General features: G+C 42.8%; 1 protein-coding gene across 1 annotated transcript in view; it reads left to right on the forward strand.

Annotated features, from left to right (window-relative positions):
• The window catches only part of EFNB1 (ephrin B1), a 68,593-nt gene extending 49,039 nt beyond the window's left edge, over nt 1-19,554 (forward strand). The window contains exons 2-5 of the mRNA XM_088471156.1: nt 946-1,223; nt 11,655-11,747; nt 14,488-14,613; nt 15,778-19,554. Of these exons, the coding sequence (XP_088327282.1) occupies nt 946-1,223; nt 11,655-11,747; nt 14,488-14,613; nt 15,778-16,169 (889 nt within the window). The 3' untranslated portion in view covers nt 16,170-19,554. The remainder of the gene's footprint in view (nt 1-945; nt 1,224-11,654; nt 11,748-14,487; nt 14,614-15,777) is intronic.
• The last annotated feature ends 973 nt before the right edge of the window (nt 19,555-20,527 follow it).

Consider the following 20,527-nt stretch of genomic DNA (forward strand, 5'->3'; position numbering starts at 1 on the left):
AAAGAAAAGTTGGGCCCACCACACCGCTGCGAACCATTAGCTGCAATTCTGCATGTACATAATATGCAGAAGTCTCACACATCCTGTAAAACTATAGTGCAACATGTTACGTTTCCCCTCCTCCTGTTGGGAAAGCTCAGGTGTACAAATTGCTATCTCTATTATGAATGCAGCCTGGGGGGTTCAGACAGGTACCAGTGATTCACACCTATGCATGTCTGCACACACCTATAGGCTGGGCAGACCGAGACTTGACATTGCCTCCCTTTTCTTTCCCAAAATGCTCCTGTGTGTGATATACATGTGTACTCAGTAAATGTCCATCATAAGGGCCACTTTGCCTCACTAGAACATTTTCAAGGTTTCTCTTTCTATGCTTGATGGAGAGGAACAGCTTGCCTACCTATTATATCGTCCTGTCCCTCTTACCTGACCTACTTGGAGCAAACTAACGTCTCACTCCCACTTTGTATTGTATGCCAGCTGCCTGTAGAAGCTGCGGCAGGCACACACCCCATCTGCCCACAGGTTTTGTTCATGTTGGGTGCTATCCAAATGCCAAACCCCATTGAAATGCCTACAGCAGTAGCTAGGTTTCTGGGCTGTCTGCTCCTACTTCCTGGCTGCAGGCGCTTGATGTTCTGATTACTCTCGTTTCATTTCTCAGATATTTCTCCTTACTGTCCCTTCCTCTTATTTTGTGTCAGTGTGAATAAGCGCACGTTGTGTTAGAGGATGTGTAGATCGTCTGGTGAAATGTGTGTATTGAAATGGCACGTGGTGTAGTGGAATGTGGGAAATGTCAAAAGGTGTGAACATACGGTAACAGATGGAGCTTACAAGGTGATTGCTGAAGCTGGGACAGTAGTGTGGGTATTTATATAACTGTTTAACAATCCCATTAAAGAAAGGCATATTTTAATTATGTTTTTGTAATCTTTGCAGGTTTCTATCTGGAAAGGGCTTGGTTATATACCCGGAGATAGGAGACCGTTTGGACATTATCTGCCCCAAGGGGGAGCCATCGCGGCCTTATGAGTATTACAAGCTGTACATGGTGCGCAGGGATCAAGCAGAGTCCTGCAGCACGGTTCTGGACCCCAATGTCTTGGTGACCTGCAACCAGCCAGACAAGGAATTTCGATTCACCATAAAGTTCCAGGAGTTCAGCCCAAACTACATGGGCCTTGAGTTCAAAAAGAAACAGGACTATTACATTACATGTAAGTGTGTCTTCTGGGCAGCTGCAAACTGGCATCATAACAGCCACCAACGCAATCATGTGGCTCTGTTCATTTGCAATAACAGCACAGCAGGCTGCAGAGCTCTAGCTATATATTTTTGGTATTTTTAAAATCCTCAGCTATTTTGAGTTCCTAATAGTGCCTAGCTGTGTGGAATTAGAAGAACACTTGGTAAGCTATTTTGAGTAGATCACTATGGATTCTTTATTGCTGTTCATTTATTGAAGATAATAATTTCTAAGTAGAGGTCCAAAGCAGGAAACCTATTCTAGAGCCTACATTCTCCTCTCTCGTCCTTCCATATAATTAAAGTGTCCCCATTTTTCACCAGCTTTATGTGAAATGTGCACACACAGCAGTGTTGAGTATATCTCAAGCATTCCCTTTAGTGGAACTTGTGGCCTGTTAAGTAGAAGGGTTTCTGCAGTTTAGGGTCATACCAAGGTTTATTGCAGCCCAGGGCACTGCAATAAATGTACGCTCCCCCCTCCTCCTGCAGTAGTAATGATTGTATTCCTTAGACTGTGGGAACTGTATGAAAAGTGAATTTATTCATGAGATAAATTCCTCTCTGCCATTTCAGACAGCTTGTGGTAACATTTTGTGTTTTACACAAGAGATGGTGTTAGACCTGATATGGTATGTTCTCCGCATTAACACTATGATCACCAGTATGGAAGTTTCTTAGTAGTGATGCTGCTTCCTATTGTTTCTGTTAGTCTGTTTAATTGTTAAAATGTTTCACATTGTCTCCCCAAAACTGCTTGTAAGAAACTACTGCTGCATTGTCTGGTCTAGTAGGGTATCTCTCATGGGCCTTGTCATACAGCTGTTCATATTCGTCACATCATGACTAATATGAGAATGCATTAAAGCGTTCTTAGCGGGGCTCTTGTCCTTTTGTTGTGCAGTTTGGCACAGTAGTCTTGGATCCCCCTTTCCCCTGTTTGTGCCCACCTAGTGGTATTGGTAGTCAGAGGGAAGGGTGAAAAATGGGCATTTTTTCAAAACAAATGTGTATGAACTATTTTCATTTTACTTGTGATCTCTGTTCACAGGTACATTCTACCCTATGTATTTCTCCTCTCAGTATGTTGAGGTTAAATATTTTTCCATGGGGATGTTCTTAAAACTTTAGCTTGTGGAACTTTACCCACTCACTGGTATTGCTATATATATATCTACAAATGGTACATATGCCAGCTCATGTGGTGCCAGTGATCCCTGTGTTCTGGCCTTTCCGAAGTGAAAACAGGAGAGGGTCCCTTCAGGACACCACTAGATTTGATGTACCAGCATGTGACCCATTCTGCATTATTTCTGTAGATTGTCAATACTTGGGCCAGATGGAGCGAGTACAGTAGTGCTGCTCGTGATGGGAAGTATGTTTACTGACCCAGTCTTGCCAGTATTACTGCTGGGATTCAGAGTTCGCAGAGCGTGAAATAACAGAGCAAAGCCACGCATAGAGAGCGCTCTGCTTCTGACTCCAGCCGGAGTAAAGGGTGAGCAGTGTTGCTGAAGGGATGTTTTTCCTCTGCAGTGCTGCGTTGGATGGGTGAAGCTCCTTGGCTATTGGCTTCATCAAATGCAGTCTTCCTACTTTCTAGACACATCCAGCTTTTCGCCATAAAATTGCTTTTTCCAGACGTGGACTCCCTCCTTTTCTTTTTTTTCCCCCTTTTCTCTCCTTTTATTCCTTTGTCGGTTTTTCTCTCTCCAGCCCTAGCCCCTGGCACTGGTTGGCTGGTGGGTGTGAGTGTATGGGAGAGATCTTTCACAGCAGCACACATCTGGAAGTGTTCTGTCCTCAGCTGGCAGGTGGGGGTGTCCAGCAGAATCTGTGGGTATCTCCCCTCCTTAGCACTCATATGCTTGCCAGTCTCTCACTCTTTGTTGCCTTTTCTTCCACACTAGTTCTTAGAAGTCTGTTTCTGGCTAGTCTCTACTTTTTCCCTCAGCTGTTAGTGATTTCTCTCTCTCCTTTTTTTTCTTTTTTTTTTTTTTTTTTTTTTTAAGTCTTGCATTTGGCCATGTTAAAGCTGATCTTTGGCCTTTTATACTTTGTTCTGGTCAAACTGCTGGAACTTGCTGATCTGGGCCTGGAGGGTGCGAGTGGTGCTGGTCTGGACCACACATGTTCCATAATAGAACGGCACTCTGGTCTCTTCTGTTGTGAGGGGTCAGACAGCCTTTCCAGCTCACAGGCTTGGATATGTTTGGGTTAGATTTTCTGTTAACACTGCACTCCCTGCAGTAGTCCATATACAGGGTTGTATCATAAATGTCTGTTTAGCACAGCTTTACAGTATGCCGGGCTCCTTGAGTAAGAAATAGTTGCTAGGAGAGATAATAAACTGTCACACAAGTCTATAGGTTTAAGGTGGGGGAACACAAACTTTCAACTTACACTATGCCACTACAGTGTGGCATAATGTTTTATAACTGGCAGCACATGGTATAAGTCACAGATGGGAAGCCTCCAGATATCCTGCTATAGCTTAACAAGCTCTCATGATGGTCAGCCTGCATCTGGCAGAGTGTCTGCACAGATGCAGTCACTCAATATATATGTTGAGCTTTTCAGAATAGTCAGAGTAAGTGTGAACATATAGCTTTTTATATAATATGATTGTTCCTCGTATCCATGTTCTCATGTGCCCAAGCTTTGCGCTCCCTATGGAATTCTCCTGTGCATTGCTGCTTATCACTTTTAACTGAAGCCACACACTTCTCTATTCCTTCCAGAAGAGCACACAGCTGTGCTCAGCAGCTGAAGCCTTTGGGATGATGTTTAAGCCCCTGTGAAATGAAGCAATGACCTGCAGAGTGGCATTTGCTGTGTGCGCGCACAGGAAGCAGCCAAGACACTGCATGGCCATAGCATCTGTTACTCTACTAGCCGTGGAAACTCTCATCCATGCAAGTCTCCTTCAAACTTCTGATTGCAGATCTCTAAAGCAAAATGCTGCACAATGCTTCCAGAGCTAAACCCTTGGTTCAGTGATGCATTAATATCTTCCACTGGTCTACTGACCTGTTCTGGTTAAAGTGTTCTGCTTATAACTCTGAAACTTCTTCCATCTGTTCCTGATCACTGGACTGCTTCCTTATCACTTTCTAGTAACAGAGTCAAATCTATTCATAGCTCCTCTAATCATTCTTTATTGTATGATATGACCTCACATTGTGTGTTTCTGTGAAAAGGGAGAAAAATAACTTTAATACCATCAGGGTCTTGCTTTGCCATATTTTGGGGGTGGAGAGATTAGCCATGTGTGGACAACTGTTACAGGGCGATTCTATTAAATGAGATGGCCTTGATGTGTCCTTGCGGAATAGCACATGGTATCCCGCAGCATTGCTAGTTTTTACTTGTACCGCATATGACGGATATGTCGGGATTGTGACCGGCGGCCTACATGACTACATTCACAGCCGAACATTGCAGCGATGTTCAGTGGCACATTCCACTGCATTCAATCGACCACATAGACTGAAGAATCTGAGCGGACAATGGCATTGCTCTGTATACAAAAAATGTGTAAAGGAAGATCAGTGTGAAGACCTTACCAGCTTTAATAAATGTGAGTAATCTTTGGGACGAACTTCAATTTTGTTTCCTGCTAAATTTAAACTTTATAGACCTGTTTTGATGACCAGGCTGCATTTCATAGTACAGATACAGAATTTTCATCTAGTCTGCAACAGTTTTTGTAAATAATTATGATTAATGCAGAAAACTACAAAAAATATGTTCTCACAAGTAGGAGCAGATGTAAGTGGAGTTTGTATTTGTTTTGCTGGTAAATGGGATATCCCTTGTTTGCCTACTGTCATTCTGTTGTCTGGCAATTTGAAAAGAATGATTGGACGGCTAATCTTTATAGCCACTAAATTACACTTCCAAATATTTTTGTCATGGAGGTTTTGTTAAACTCACACTGTCTGTTTTATATATAGAATATTTAGATATAATATTACACCTAAAATGCTTATATCACAATTAAACATCCATTTGAATGGTTTTCAAAGAATATTTATTTGCTGAAAATTGTACCTTATATAAGATATAGGTTTTACTGAGACACATCTGACCAATCTGTCACACATGACACTTGTGCTCATGGCTGTAGGAGGCTGTCCTAGAAGGCTACTTCTAGCCAGTCCTAAGACTGTGGCATGACACTGCATGTGGTGGAGTATGCCTGACAGAACACTTGTGTTATGTATTACTCTCTGATATAGTAGCCAAAACAAGGTAAATATAGTTCAAATAAAGGAATACTAAATAGAATACTTGTGCCAAAACAGTCTTTATAAACTCTATGCCAGTGAAGGTCATGCTACTTGGACCTTAGACTGTCCCAGGATGCATTGCTTTATGCGTTGGTGTTCATATTTAAATCTGTAATTTCCTCAGTCCTGTTTCCTTAGTTTACTTGTTCCCTGTGAGGGACATGGCATGATTCCTGCCCCTAAGGCAGTGGTTCCCAAACTGGGTGCCGTGGCGCCCTGGGGTGCCTCAGAGTACTTGCAGGGATGCCTAGTCCAGTACCAAATAAAATGATGTGATGAGCAAAACCAGTGCTAATGGCTGCCAATCAAAAAAAAGTGTACAAAAAGCGCAGCCCTGTCATCAACCACATAATTGAACCTAAGTGACATATAAGAACAATTTACTTCATTTTTGCTGAATTTCTCAATAAGAAACTCTGGGACCAGTGGTGCTGTGGAAAAAAATGCTGACACTCTAGGGCACCGTGATTCTAAAAAGTGTGGGAACCACTGACCTAAGGGATAAAGTAGGAATAATTGTGTGAATGTTTCCTATAGACTTGCATTGTGTTTTTTTTTTCTTGGTCCTAACATATGGTAATGTTTCTAGTCGCACATGGAAGATCAGACCTTTTTAGAATGAAAACAGAAGCGTTGGGTTTTAGGGAGGTCCCCTTCTTATTCCGCTCCTGCCGCTAATAATCCTCCTTCCACAGACTTGCTGGTTTTGCCTGGAGCCTTCCAATGCTTTTATTTCTTTTTTTCTATTTTTTTTTTTTTTTCCTCCAAACCCCATGAATCCTACTTCCCAGACTGGGACAGAGGTTTAATTTCCTGTGTGGGGGAATCCTGCAGAGATTGGGAGGAGACGCTATAATTTAACCCTCCCTTGGCTTGGATGTCTCTGTAATGCTCTTTGTGGAGATGAAAAGCACTTTCTGATCTACAAAGCAGTCATGTATAAGGCCAATTTGATACTCCACTCAGCATCTTCTACAGTCACCTCACACTAAAAATGCGTTGCATTGACACATCATGTATAAGGCAAATTAAAAATGACGGTGGACATGAAAATCAAGTTAACATATCTCATCCACATATCCCTCGTCCCCTCCCTCCCATTCTCCTGAGCCCTCTGGAATACCAGATCCATCTGCAATAAACTGTCCGCTATCCACAACCTCTTTATTTCCCACTCTCTAAATCTTCTTGCCATCACTGAAACCTGACACTCCTCCTCTGACACCGCCTCCGTTGCTGCCCTGTCCTATGGGGGCCTCTTTCACCCACTCTGTCAGACCTGACAACTGCCAAGGCAGCAGAGTGGGCATCATCCTACCTGAGCCCTTCCTTTCTTCCTGCACCTTTTGAGGTCCACTCTATCCATCTCTTGTACTGCATTTGTCTTTGTTGCAGTCATCTACTGTCCCCCAGGCTCCACCTCCCTATTCCTTGACCACTTTGCTGCCTGGTTTCCCCATTTTCTCTCTGCTGACATGTTATCCTTGGTGACTTTAACATCCCTTTTGACATCACTAATCCTGCATCCACCAATCTTATTGCACTCTCCTTCTCCTTTGGACTTTCTGAATGGATCTACACCGGGATGCAATCAGGAAGCCGGCTGACGTAAGCCCAACAGCCGGCTTCCCGACTGCTTTATCCCGGCGAAGGTTAAATGACAGGCATCTAAATCTAGACGCCTGTCATTTTTCCGACGCCGGGAGACCGGCGCCCGGGATCCCGATCGAAGGGATGCCGGGCGCCGCGAGCGGACAGCCGCTGGGGTGGGGGAGGGTTAGGTTCAGGGCTCCCGGGGGGGGGGGGACTTAGGGTTAGGCACCCTCCCGGGAGGGTTAGGCCTCCCCAGGGGGAGGTTAGGGTTAGGCACCACCCCGGTGGACAGGTTTAGGCAGCAGGGAAGGGGGGGTTATGTTTAGGCACTTAGAGGGGGGGGGCGGTTAGGGTTAGGCACCCCTAATGAGGGTTAGGGGGGTTAGGTTAGTTCTCACCTACGGATGATCGGGATTTCCAGTGCTGTCGGGCTGCCGGGATTCGAACTCCCGGCCATGCGGCCGGCGGTATTTCATACCGCTTCCCCCTACACCACTGCCTCTGCCACTCCCTTGACCTTGTCTTCACCAATCTGTGTGCTCTCTGACTTCTCCAACTCTCCCTTCCCCCACTCTGACCACCATCTACTCTTTCACTCTCTCAACTCCTCCACTCCTCTCCTCACCCAAAGCCACTGTCACTAGGCGCAATCTTGAGACTCTCAACCCTGCTATCCTGTCCTCACTTGATACTCAGCCACTATCAACGATGGCCTGCCCCCCAACCAGACGGCCTCCTTCAACTAAATCACCCTCACCTCTGTACTTGACTCAGTTGCCCCCATCTCCTCTATCCCCCTCAGTCGTTTTAATCCCCGACCCTGGCACTCCAAACTGACCCGTTTTCTCCAAAAATGCTTGCACACCGCCGAGCGCCTCTGGAGGAAATCTCGCTCTCTGGTAGACTCCCCTCCACTTCAAGTTTGTCCTCTCTTCCTACAGCTCGGCCATCTCCCTCACCAAGCAATCCTTCCAGTCACTCATGTCCTCTCAGTCCTCCAATCCCCGCCATTGGTACTTTCAACACTCTCTCCTTCACTCCTCCCCTCCCATCCGCCCTCACTGCAATTGACTTTGCCTCAATTTTGGAAGAGAAGGAGGCAATCCATTACATAATCTCCGATCTCCTTGCTCTTCTCCCTGTACATCTCTTCACTAGGAGAACTCATCAGTTTCTTCGGCTGCCGATGACACGCAATTATACCACTCCTTTCCTGAACTCTCCCCTTCTGTCCTCTCTCTCGGGTATCCAGCTGTCTTTCCACCATCTCTTCCTGGATGTCTGAGTGCTCTCTGAAGCTCAACATGGACAAAACTGAACTCATCTTTCCCCCCTAAAAGTCTCTCCACCCCCACCAATCTCTCTCACTGCTGACACCATCTTCCCTGTTCCCAAATTTCACTGCTTGGGAGTCACTCTTGACTCCACCCTCTCCTTCGCCCCCCACATTCATTCTGACTCAATCCTGTCTGTTCCAGCTACATAACATCACTCACATTAGGCCATTCTTCTCCCAGAATGCTACCAAACTGATTATTCATTCACTAATCCTTTCTCGGCTCATCTACTGCAACCTTCTCACCGGCCTCCCACGTTGCCATCTTGCTACCCTCCAATCTGTTCACAATGCTGCAGCTAGACTTATCTTCCTCTCCCGCTGTTCGACTTCTGCCACTCCCCTCCGCCCAAACCTGCACTGCCTCCCATTCCCCTACAGAATCCTTGTCAAATTCCTCACCTTCACATACAAGGCCCTCTCTAACTCCACTGCTCCCTACATCTCCAACCTCCTCTCCTTGCATACTCCCTCACGCGCGCTCTCTCGTCTGACTGTTGCCTCTCCTCTAACCTGGTTACTTCATCTCATGCTCATATATCCAAGATTTTGCCTGTGCAGCCCCCCTCACTGGAATGATCTCCCTCACTCGATCAGGCTCTACCTGACCTTGCATAGCTTCCAATGTGCACTGCTGAAAACCCACCTGTTAGTCAAAGCATACCCTTCCACCGCATAACCACGTCACCTGGCCACTCTCCACACCATCCTGCCTCAATCATCTCCACCTTGCCTGAGTCCTGCCCTAAGATCCACATCTACACACTCATGCCTCATGTCATCTGTCTGTCTCTCCTAGATTGTAAGCTCCTAGGAGCAGGGTCGTCCTCCCTACTGTCTCACAGCCCTCTTCAATAGCACTTCAATGACTGCCTTCACCTTCCCAGCTGTATTGTGTATGGGGAATTGTGGTGCTAATTGTTACTTGTGCTCTGTTTGTTTTGGTCACTGTATTGTAATGTTCTGTGTACCCTGTACTGTCCTATTGTTGACTTATGTACTGCGCTGCGGACCACATGTGGCGTCCTATAAATAAAATGTAATAACTTGCAATTTCTATTCCTATTGAAAAGGTCAGTAGTAATATGAGCCTTGCCTATTATCATAATGCTTCTTTGTAGCCAGGGTTTGTGTATAGCGTATTCATTTGGATTTGTCAGTTTCACGTTCTGCCCATTAGCTGTTCACCATTTAGCGGCCTAACTTGCCCATGTTAAGTTACTATACTTCTTGCAAATTCTACTCCTTTAGCCATGTTCAGGCCTGTACAAGACTTCCGAATAGTGGCCTATTTATGCAGCCGTCACCAGGTGCGGAACGCTCCCTGCTCCTTGGCCTTTTCTACTTATTATGGTGCGCTCACACATATGAATGGAGCAATCCAGGCTCACCCCTGAGCTCTTGCTTCCCATTTCTCTGCCATTTAGTCTGCTCTCCAGTTGTGTTTACACAAGGGTTGCTGTTCAACTATGTATGAATGAAGGAGTTGACTGTATTTAGCATAGTGTGAAGCCATGCAAGAGACCATACTCTGTTACTGTGTTCCCCACAAGCTGCAGAGAAAAACTGTGTTCCAGCTGGGCATCTGCTGAAGCGTTAAACCACCTATTGACTAATGTTTCTGCAGTATGCCTGGTCCATGTCTGTCATTAAGGACAGACTACTGAAGTGTAGGAAGTAGAAACAAATGTCAACCATTTTTGGGTTGCCTCCATTTCTGGCAGATAAATGCTTAAGATTACTCCTGCCGAATAAAATTGTTTCTCCCATTGCTCCTTGTCTGGTCAAAGTAAATTTTATCAGATATGAATTCAAATTGATGTGTTTGAACAATGAATATTGACTACACAGAATGTTTTATTGGTATTGGTCTTTCACACTACCTTATGATAAGACTGACCTTGCAGTGGCGCATGACCATAAAGCCTAATGGAGATCAATGACCCTACCATACACGCTGTACAATACAGCTATATATGTCTCCGTGAGTCGGTAAAAGTGAATAAAAACTTGTGGTGTGCTGGTGCCAGGAAAATGTCTGTAGCTATGGTTGGCCTAGGCTTACCACAGCTGCTGAGGCATGTCTCGCGCATGGTGCGTGCACTATTGTTTTCATAAGAGCATATGCGCGGTCATTCTTCTAGGAGTCTGCTTTTATAGAACACATGGCTTAAAAGAAATCTTAATGGGAGGAAAATGCAGTTGAATATTACAATGTGTTTTATCGATCTATAAAAATGCACAAGGCATGCAAACAAATACAGGGTACACAGCCAGATTTATTGTTGGAGCAGTTTAGATGCTGGCTTTAATATCCCTTTTGATCTGAGTGAGCAGGCTCCCCTCACTATCTGAAAAATCTGTGCTCTTCCCTGGCCTGCAGGTACTGGAAGGGCGGCTCTCATTCTAGGGAGATGACTTCTTCCTAATCCAATAACAAGCCTCAACACTGTCCACAAAATGTCCTAATTAATGTAGTTCTGAATCCAGTGTACTGGTGGCTACATTTTGTAATGCATGTTCTCTTCTGGCAGTCAGATCTGCATTAGCAGTAAAGCAATTTGGATAGTGGTTAACACTTAATAGGAGGTATGCAAAACCCAATAGTGATACTGTATATGTGGTTTACTCTTAAGTATGTGTCTCCCATAAACACTTGGTCAGAGACAGTTTGGCATTGTGACCTCACAGCACTGAGGTCTTGGGGATAGATAACCTCCATGGTTGTATCTGTGATGAGTTTGTATTGCGTGGGTTTCCTCCGTGTACTCTGATTTTCTTCCACAACCCAAAAATATTCCTTAGGTTAATTTGCTCATGGCAACAAAAATAAACCCTAGTTTTTGTGTGTATGTATATATGTTGGGTAATATAGATTGTAAGCTCCACTGGGGCAAGGACTGTTGTGAATGGCCAAATATTCTCTGTAATGTGCTGCAGAATATGTATGTGCTATAGAAATACCTGTTCAAAGATAATCACCAACATACCAAGCCAGTCCTTGGCAGTTGTAGTTTCACAAGCCATAGACCTGTTTTGGCCATATTGAACATAACAAAGATTTGAATTGAAAAATGTGTAGACCACTATTTATTTGGGTTTGCTTTTAAAGTCTGAGTTTTTTTTTTATATATATATATATATATATAATGTGTGTGTAACTTTTTTTTTTTTTTTTAAAGCTACGTCCAATGGGACGCTACAGGGTCTTGAGAACAGAGAAGGAGGAGTATGTCAGACACGATCTATGAAGATAATCATGAAGGTCGAACAAGGTGAGTGAGCAGTACATACAGTTCAGTTTCCAACCTGAGCAGGAATTATTGCAAGGGACAAATCCCATTAAGCTCCTATTTATTCTTCAGACGGCAATGTTTTTTATTTTTTTTAATTGCATTTTAAAACTTAAGTTTATAACCATGGCTACAAGTTTTGAGAATGACACAAGTATTGGTTTTCACAAAGTATGTTGCTTCAGTTTTTATGATAGCAATTTGCATATACTCCAGAATGTCATGAAGTGATCAGGTGAACTGCAATTAATGGCAAAGTCGCTCTATGACAATTAACTTAATCCCAAAAACATTTCCACTGCATTTCAGCCCTTCCACAAAAGGACCAGCTGACATGTCAGTGATTCTCTCGTTAACACAGGTGAGTGTGTTGACGAGGACAAGGCTCTCACTCTGTCATGCTGATTGAGTTAGAATAACAGACTGGAAGCTTTAAAAGGAGGGTGGAGCTTGAAATCATTATTGTTCCTCTGTTAACCATGGTTACCTGCAAGGAAACACGTGCAGTCATTGCTTTACACAAACAGGGCTTCACAGGCAAGGATATTGCTGCTAGTAAGATTGCACCTAAATCAACCATTTATCGGATAATCAAGAACTTCAAGGAGAAAGGTTCAATGGTTGTAAAGAAGGCTTCAGGGTGCCCAAGAACATCCAGCAAGCGCCAGGACCATCTCCTAAAATTGATTCAGTTCGGGGCTCTATCAGTTCAGAGTTTGCTCAGTAACGGCAGCATGCAGGTGTGAGCGCATGTTCATGCACAGTGAGGCAAAGATTTTTGGAGGATGACCTGGTGTCAAAAAGGGCAGCAAAGAAGCCACATCTCTCCAGGAAAAACATCAGGGAATGACTGATTTTCTGCAAAATGTACAGGGATTGGACTGCTGAGGACTGGGGTAAAGTTTATTTTTTTTTTATTTTTCTTCTTTTTTTTTTTTTTCTCTGATGAATCCCCTTTCAGTTTGTTGGGGCATCTGGAAAATCGCTTGTCCGGAGAAGGAAAGGTGAGCTCTTCAATCAGTCCAGTGTACAGCATCCTGAGACCATTCATGTGTGGGTTGCTTCTCAGCCAAGGGATTGGGATCACTCACAATTTTGTGTAAAATACTTTATTATGTGATGTAAATAGCTCACCTACCTTGAGACTATTATACAAATTGAGACTTTTTTTGAGACTGTGACCTGTTTACATCACACCGCTATGGCCACTACATACCTAAACAATACCAGATACATGTCTATAAAGTAGGGTAAGCCTTAGAGCAATGTGACTCGTAATAAAGGATTTTACACACATCTACTTGTTTCTCTATTTCCTTTACTTTAGTTACAATACATCTATTGCCTGCACAGATCATTTAACCTGCTAGAATGTATTCACTCTTACCAGGCGCAGACCTTCTGTTTAGAAATATTGTATTATTAAAGGGAGGTGGGGACCTCTCTATCCTTAAGGTAATCTGAGGCCGGCCTGCAGTGAGCATTCAGTCATATAATTTTTATCTATCACTCACAATTTTGTCTAAAACAACAGCCATGAATAAAGAATGGTACCAAAACATCATCCAAGAGCAACTTCTCCCAACAATCCAAGAACAGTTTGGTGATGAACAATGCCTTTTCCAGCGTGATGGAGCACCTTGCCATAAGGCAAAAGTGATATAAGTGGCTCGGGGAACAAAATCTCTACATTTTGGGTCCATGGCCAGGAAACTACCCAGACATTAATCCACTGAGAACTTGTGGTCAATCCTCAAAAGGCGGATGGACAACCAAAAACCCACAAATTCTGACAAACACCAAGCATTGATTAGGCAAGAATGGGCGGCCATCAGTCAGTATGTGGCCCAGAAGTTGATTGACAGCATGCCAGGGTGATTTGCAGAGGTCTTGAAAAAGAAGGGTCAACACTGCAAATATTGAGTCTCTGAATAAACTTGATGTAATTGTCAATAAAAGCCTTTGACCCTTATGAAATGCTTGTAATTTTACTTCAGTATACCATAGTAACATCTGATAAAAAGGTCTAAACACTGAAGCAGCAATCTTTGTGAAAACCAATACTTGTATACAGCCATGGCCAAAAGTTTTGAGAATGACACATGTCACTGAGTATGTACATTTGTAATATGTATTTAAACATACATCCGTGTTCATGCATTCTTGCCCATACAAATTCCATATAGTATCTGAACACTTCTTAACCTCTTGTTGCATTTACAATGCAGTTCCATTGCACTGTTTGTAAGTTTAAACTGTGACTAGTGAATAAAACACACTGTAATAAAAGTTATTCACATGCAAAAATATTATTTGCAGGAGTTTATCTTGTTAGGCTATGTACACATACTGGCAATAGACTTCTGCATTTAAGATCGGTTTCTAACATAAGTAAAGATGCCAGCTTAATATACAGCCTCATTGATTTTCCAACCAAATACAATAAATCAAAATAAATACTTATAGGGTGGAAGTTTTTCTGGGACCAAGGAAATATTGGGCGTTTTGGCCCTGCTGAAGTTGGCATGTTGGGCTAACCCTCCTTTCAGTAATAAAGGCTACAATGGTACATTCAAGAACTCCTGCTGAGAATATTTTCATTTGTCTCTTTGCTAAGCTGATTGGGCCTGTATTGTTTTTGTAGCCTGGAATGAAAACGTATGAATAGAATTTGTAAAATTATGCATTCATGAAATATAACCATCTCCTGTCTTTATAACAGACCCCAATGCAGTAGTACCAGAACACGTTACTACTAGTCGGCCAAGAAAAGAAGCTGATAATACTGGAAAACTAGCAACAGATGGACCATGGCACAAATTTGAGGGAGAAGACCATGGGAAGCCAGGTGAGCTCCAGAACCACCTCTGTTCCTTATGTAGTAGTAAAAGCATTGGAATAAATTTAAATTAGGACCTTTTGTCCTGACCCTTGTGAAACATCACAAATGTACAGTGTTACTACGTATGTTCTAAAGTTTTATACTCCGCTGATGACTGTTTCTGGGCAGTTTCTCTTTGCCCCTATTCCCAGGTTGCCAGAGCAGCTTCTGCCTTGATAATGTATGTTTGAAGAAGATAATTGGAAATTATTCATAACTATAATAAATGGCTGTAATTGGTAATGGTAAGAAACTGTAAGAAGTGCACGTGTGACGAGTGCGATTTTTACATTCACTTCACCTCCCTATGGGGTCTGTGTACTAAGCAGTGATAAGAGACAGAGTGAAAAGTGATAAGTCAGTGCCAGCCAATCAGCTCCCAACTGTAAATTTTCAAACACAGCCTGTGAGATGGCAGTTGGGAGCTGATTGGCTGGCACTTATCAGACTTATCACTTTTCACTTTCTAATCACTGCTTAGTACATAGACCCCAATATCCGATTAATTTGAGGGAACATTACTAAAACAAAATGTTTCCCTCCGTAAAGTATGATCTCCTGGACCACTAAAATGTCATCTGTTTGTTCGTTCATGTCAACAAAGTATACGTTGTAGTTGTACAACGTGGCCATGCTGTATCTTGCCCTATTTTCCATTGGTTGGTTTATTGCATTTGTGATGCATATTGTTGAAGTTTGTTTCTGTAAAGTAGTAAAATAACTGCAAATCTAGTTGCTTCTACATTTAATGAAATTTTTGTTTGTTTTATATTCAGCCAATTTTGACAGAATGTAGTATATTTTGCACTTCACAATTGTTCGATGATCATCCAGTTTTTAGTATGACAGTGTGCCACCTAACACAGGTCGACGATCTTCCAGGGAGCACCTTGTAACAAGCAATCTGGCAATGCCAGCAGAGATGTATATGTATGTGACCTAAGAACCCCTCAGCTGTGTGCTGTCATAAGCCTGCTAATCACCCATTTGATGCTTATTCATATACGGCACATAGTGATATCTGAACGCCCAGTATTGTAGCTCAGTGTAATTATTACTGCATAATGTTTCGTTTATTTTACTGTTCTACAGTAACCCTTTACAATATCTGCCATCCTCTTTATGTTTCAGATACTGTGAACCAGGCCGATAAGCCCTCCCCTGGAGGGGGGGTTGACAATTTTTTCAGCTCAAAGGTTGCTGTTTTTGCAGCAATTGGTGCTGGATGTGTCATCTTTATTCTCATCATCATCTTCCTGATTGTCTTGCTTATCAAGATACGAAAACGCCACCGCAAGCACACACAGCAGCGAGCAACTGCCCTGTCCCTCAGTACCTTGGCAAGTCCCAAGTGCAGTGGAAATGCTGGCACTGAGCCAAGTGACATCATCATCCCGCTGCGGACTACAGAGAACAATTACTGCCCTCACTACGAGAAGGTGAGCGGTGACTATGGACACCCTGTGTATATTGTGCAAGAGATGCCGCCTCAGAGCCCTGCGAACATTTACTACAAGGTCTGAAACCATCACAGCTCACCTTGCTCCCCATCGGTGGGATGGCTTATCAAGCGCCAGGAGCACAGGCCAAAGGTCACTCTGCATTAAGGGACTCTGGGAGACGGAGCAATAAGACTAACTTTCCCTATGTTAGGTATTTTTATATAGTTTGCCCAATTATTCTGCTCCCTTTCCTATTCAGGGGAGGGTGGTTTGGATCTGCTCCTGTATGCACTTTGCACACCCGCAGTAGTCATCCCTTACAAGAAATGCGAGGGCAGTCTGAAGTGGGGACACAATGATGCAGGTAGTATCAATGGCTGAGGTAATTATTCAGCAAAGCAATGTCCTGTACCATGTTGGCAGAGGGGCTGACACAGGTTCAGTACCTGTGTTGGGATGGATGCCCTGATTTTATATGTACTGTGCCAGATTATCAGTGACACTGTCCTGAGCTTGTGCTGATGGGTTATAGGGCACATAAAGAAGTAACCTGCACAGATCCTACATTTTGTTTGGTCAAACGTGGCACCACCCAGAAACCAATCGAAACCCACCCTGGCTCCATGTAGTTCTTGTGGTATCTTGATGAGTTTCTGAGCAGCTGTAGACAAAGAGCCAGAGAGTGCACTATATACATTCATCCACTCATGCACACGAACTGTGCACTGGTACATAGCACACATGCTACCTGTGTACGCATATGCACTTAATTGCACACTCCTTTCAGTAGGCTGCATCTCCCAAATCCTGCCCATCTATTCCATTATGATGAAGTTAGTGGAGTTCATGGGCGTCATGAGTGTTGAAAGATAGTATTTCACATTTGTAACAGAATTGTGAGTGTCCTGAATCCATTTGACCGCAGTCACCGTACACAGGGCAACAGGTATTCAGGATTCTTTATAATCACTGGGACATATACACGAGAGCCATGCGCATAGTCTGCTCTAATACTCTTCTTTGGGAAGGGATATTTTGAGTAAGAAGTAATAGTTAAAATGTGACCCTTGCAAAGTTCTATATTGAGGTGGGCAACAATGACCAATGTGATGTGGGATTTTGTTCTGAATCGCTACAGTAATATTTCCACTGTACCATTTGCTATTTTATCACTGACTTTTCATTGTTTATCCAGCATAGTTTCAATGCCAACCAGTAAATATCTGCACATGTCGAACATCTTCCTTCTGTTCACTAAGGAACTTGGAGGATGTTGCTTTTGCACCATGTTCAGAGCATCTTGTTACTGATAAGATGGTGATGACATTTGTTGACAGCAATCTAACCATACAATGCTGTCCAAAAGACATAGTCTCTTGCCACTTACAGGAGAAGCCCACATGGAGCCAGATTTCTGAAATTAATGTACAGGTTAAAAGCTGCCTTCAGTAAAGTTAATCACATAACTGTGTCCGGCATTTACTCAGCAACTGGAAACAGTTGGCACAGTCCTGGGTAAAGATTTAAGATGCATTGTCACAAATCCCTTCAAGATATGACCTCTGTAGTGATCTTTCGTGCCCACTGCATTGTATTTGAAGAACTTCAAATAGAATGTTTGTGACATTGACCCACTATTTCCTTCAGCATGTGCAATGAGCATAAATGTAACTCCTGTAGTTTACAGTCTGCAAGTTTGCATTAAACAGCTGCCCAGTCCTGCAGTATAGAAGTCACATAACCCTTTCAGACTGCATAGCTAGGTGCACCACCAAACACATGTAAACATCCCCCTCCCTCTTGTCTCTTGTCTAGATGATGCATAAACTCTGTCCATAGAGACCAATACATTACTTAGACCCAATCAGTGTGGCTGCATCTTTTCCAGCACAACCTTGCTATAACTTGTGGCTGTTCAACAGCTCCCACATCACTATCTGCAGAACGCAAAATGCCTTTCCTTTGCTCACACAACACTACTGTCCCTGCACATAACTAACGTCACTATTCCTCACCCTTTGGAGTATTTGGCTGTTTTTCCCTTCTTTAGCCCCACTCTCACTTCCTAATATGTTTCTCCATTTTTGGGCCCCATAAACAAGTAAATGCTTGTCTAGTCCTGTGAGTACATTAGGGCATCATTAAGACAAGAAGGCTACTGCAAACTCCTTGACTGGCCTTATTGGCTCTCCTATTTACAGACCTTTTGCACACTTATAACTGGAGTGTTCTATACAGACACATGCGTGTGTTTATTCCCTCCTCCACACTTAACACACCCTGCTGTAAATCCTGTTTTTGAAGTGTTACTACACGCTTGTCTGAGCACAACAGCCGAGTTGGGACATGTGCTGCAAGTCTGTCTTCACCCTGCTCCACTGTGACATTATGGATGTGGCCACACTGGAACTCGCACATATAACTGACAAAATCTTAACGCATGTGCTTCGTCAGAACATCTATACACATTCCTTCACTCTGGCTAGGTCTAGATCAGCTATTTGGACTATTTGAAGGTTGTGGCATGGTCTCGTATGAATTTTTTTAAATTTAATTTATTTTTGGTACTACTCTTTCACACTCATATTCTCTGCCCATAGAGTAACACATGACTGATATACGTTAAGTGCAGGGTTGCTGTGTAATTCTCACCCAAACTACCTGCCTTGCTAGTGGCTACCTCCCTTTTATTCCCCCCCCCCCCCCCCCCCCCCCCCCGGGCAGCTCCTGTGACCTGTCTTACATTCTATGCAGAGTTGGATCTAGTGTCATTTTTGTACTGAGGCAGATTAAGGGCTTGTGTGCTCTAAGGCAGCAGCTGTCTGTCTGCTAGAGAGGGGCTATGAGACTTTTAGTCTCTTGTGACAAGGAAAAAGGCCTTAAAATAGAATTTAAAAAGCACCATACACTCAACCCTCCACCTCATGTTCGCATCCAGCACTGTTCTATGCTAGAGTTTATTTTGTCATTTTTTACTTTAGAGTCGGACCGGCTCTGTTATTTGGATCAGGCCGAAGGAGCAAAATGTTTTTAAGCACATGACATAAACAATTATTCCTATAAAGGTTCAGCACTCTTACCCTGTTTAAGGCCTCTGTAGTTACATATTCAATTTTCATTAAATTATAGACCGCAAACCCATTTCATTCTTTTTTTTTTTATTTTTTTTTTATAGTGTTTCATTACATAATGTAAGTTAGGAGCAGTCAGGATCCTAAATGTCAGCCTTTGGAGATGTATATGATCTATCCCTTGTCAGTCATTTCCAGACATATTCATGCTTTGGTGGCTAGAATTTGTTTTAGCTGCACAAAACTCTTAAACTGCAACAATGTATTTTTTTTTTTTTATATATATATATTTTTTTTTACATTTTTTTTTTTTTTTATATCCTAACTGAGCCCCCAGAATCCTTGTTGGCCCCAAGCGCCATGTACATATGTGAAAATAAAAGGTGGAATTTAAACTTATTAGCACCCTTTTCATATTTCAAATTAATTTTTTTCTGTACTTTAAGAGATTAACTTTGATATTTGATATATTTTGTAAATAATGTGTTTTTTTTAAAAAGGATACTGTAAAGCTGTTTTGTATAAACTCAAAATTTATTTTAATTTTGTTTTCTTAGCTAGGTTTTTTTTTTTTAAAAAAACATCCCTTACATATTCATACATAAAATCATAAATCACCCTTAAAATGTATTCACAGGATATGAAGCAGGCTTCAGTAAGAGTCGCATTAGTTAATAGAGGAGGGGTTCCAAAATATTCTGGCTGTAAAATATCACTAATGAGATTAAGTTAGGGGTAGGTGATCACTGGCTAAATGTGTGTAGCCCTAGCTAGGAACCTAAGGGTGTATTTTTGTGTATCAGATTCACAACAATAGCAGCAGTTAAATTGTCAAACCATTGCTTGGGGACATTTTTACTGGTCATCCAGTACGTTTGTGCACCTAGGATGTGCGAACAGTCCATTGAAAATGGTCGTTATTGCCAGCACAGAGTTAATGGCAGTAAAAGACTCTTTGCTTGTGTAAAAATATGGAATGTTTGCGCTATTTTCACCCATTAGAGCTCATTTAAATATCTCAAGTGTATGTGTGTTGCATTCGACACATGGTTGCATCTGTCACTGGTACATACAGTCTAGATCCACCCATGATCCCGTGCTTCACAAAAGATCCCAGCTTGGCTCACAAACCAAGGCAGACACAGTGAGTAAAGGCAGCACAACTTTATTAAAAAGGGAAAGTCTTCTGTGAAGTTCTAAATGACCCCATTGTCTGTACATTGTGACAAAGAGCTGATGGATAATTCAGTGGGTTCATTCTCAATGGTAAAGCGAAACACTTGTTTCCTCTCAGCAGTAATCTGGCCCAGTGCTCAGTTGCAACCTGGACACGCTGCAGGCGCTAAGATTCTATTCGATAAAACACAA

Source organism: Taudactylus pleione, unplaced genomic scaffold (assembly GCF_031769625.1).
Source record: "Taudactylus pleione unplaced genomic scaffold, aTauple2 ptg000111l, whole genome shotgun sequence".
Taxonomy (NCBI): domain Eukaryota; kingdom Metazoa; phylum Chordata; class Amphibia; order Anura; family Myobatrachidae; genus Taudactylus; species Taudactylus pleione.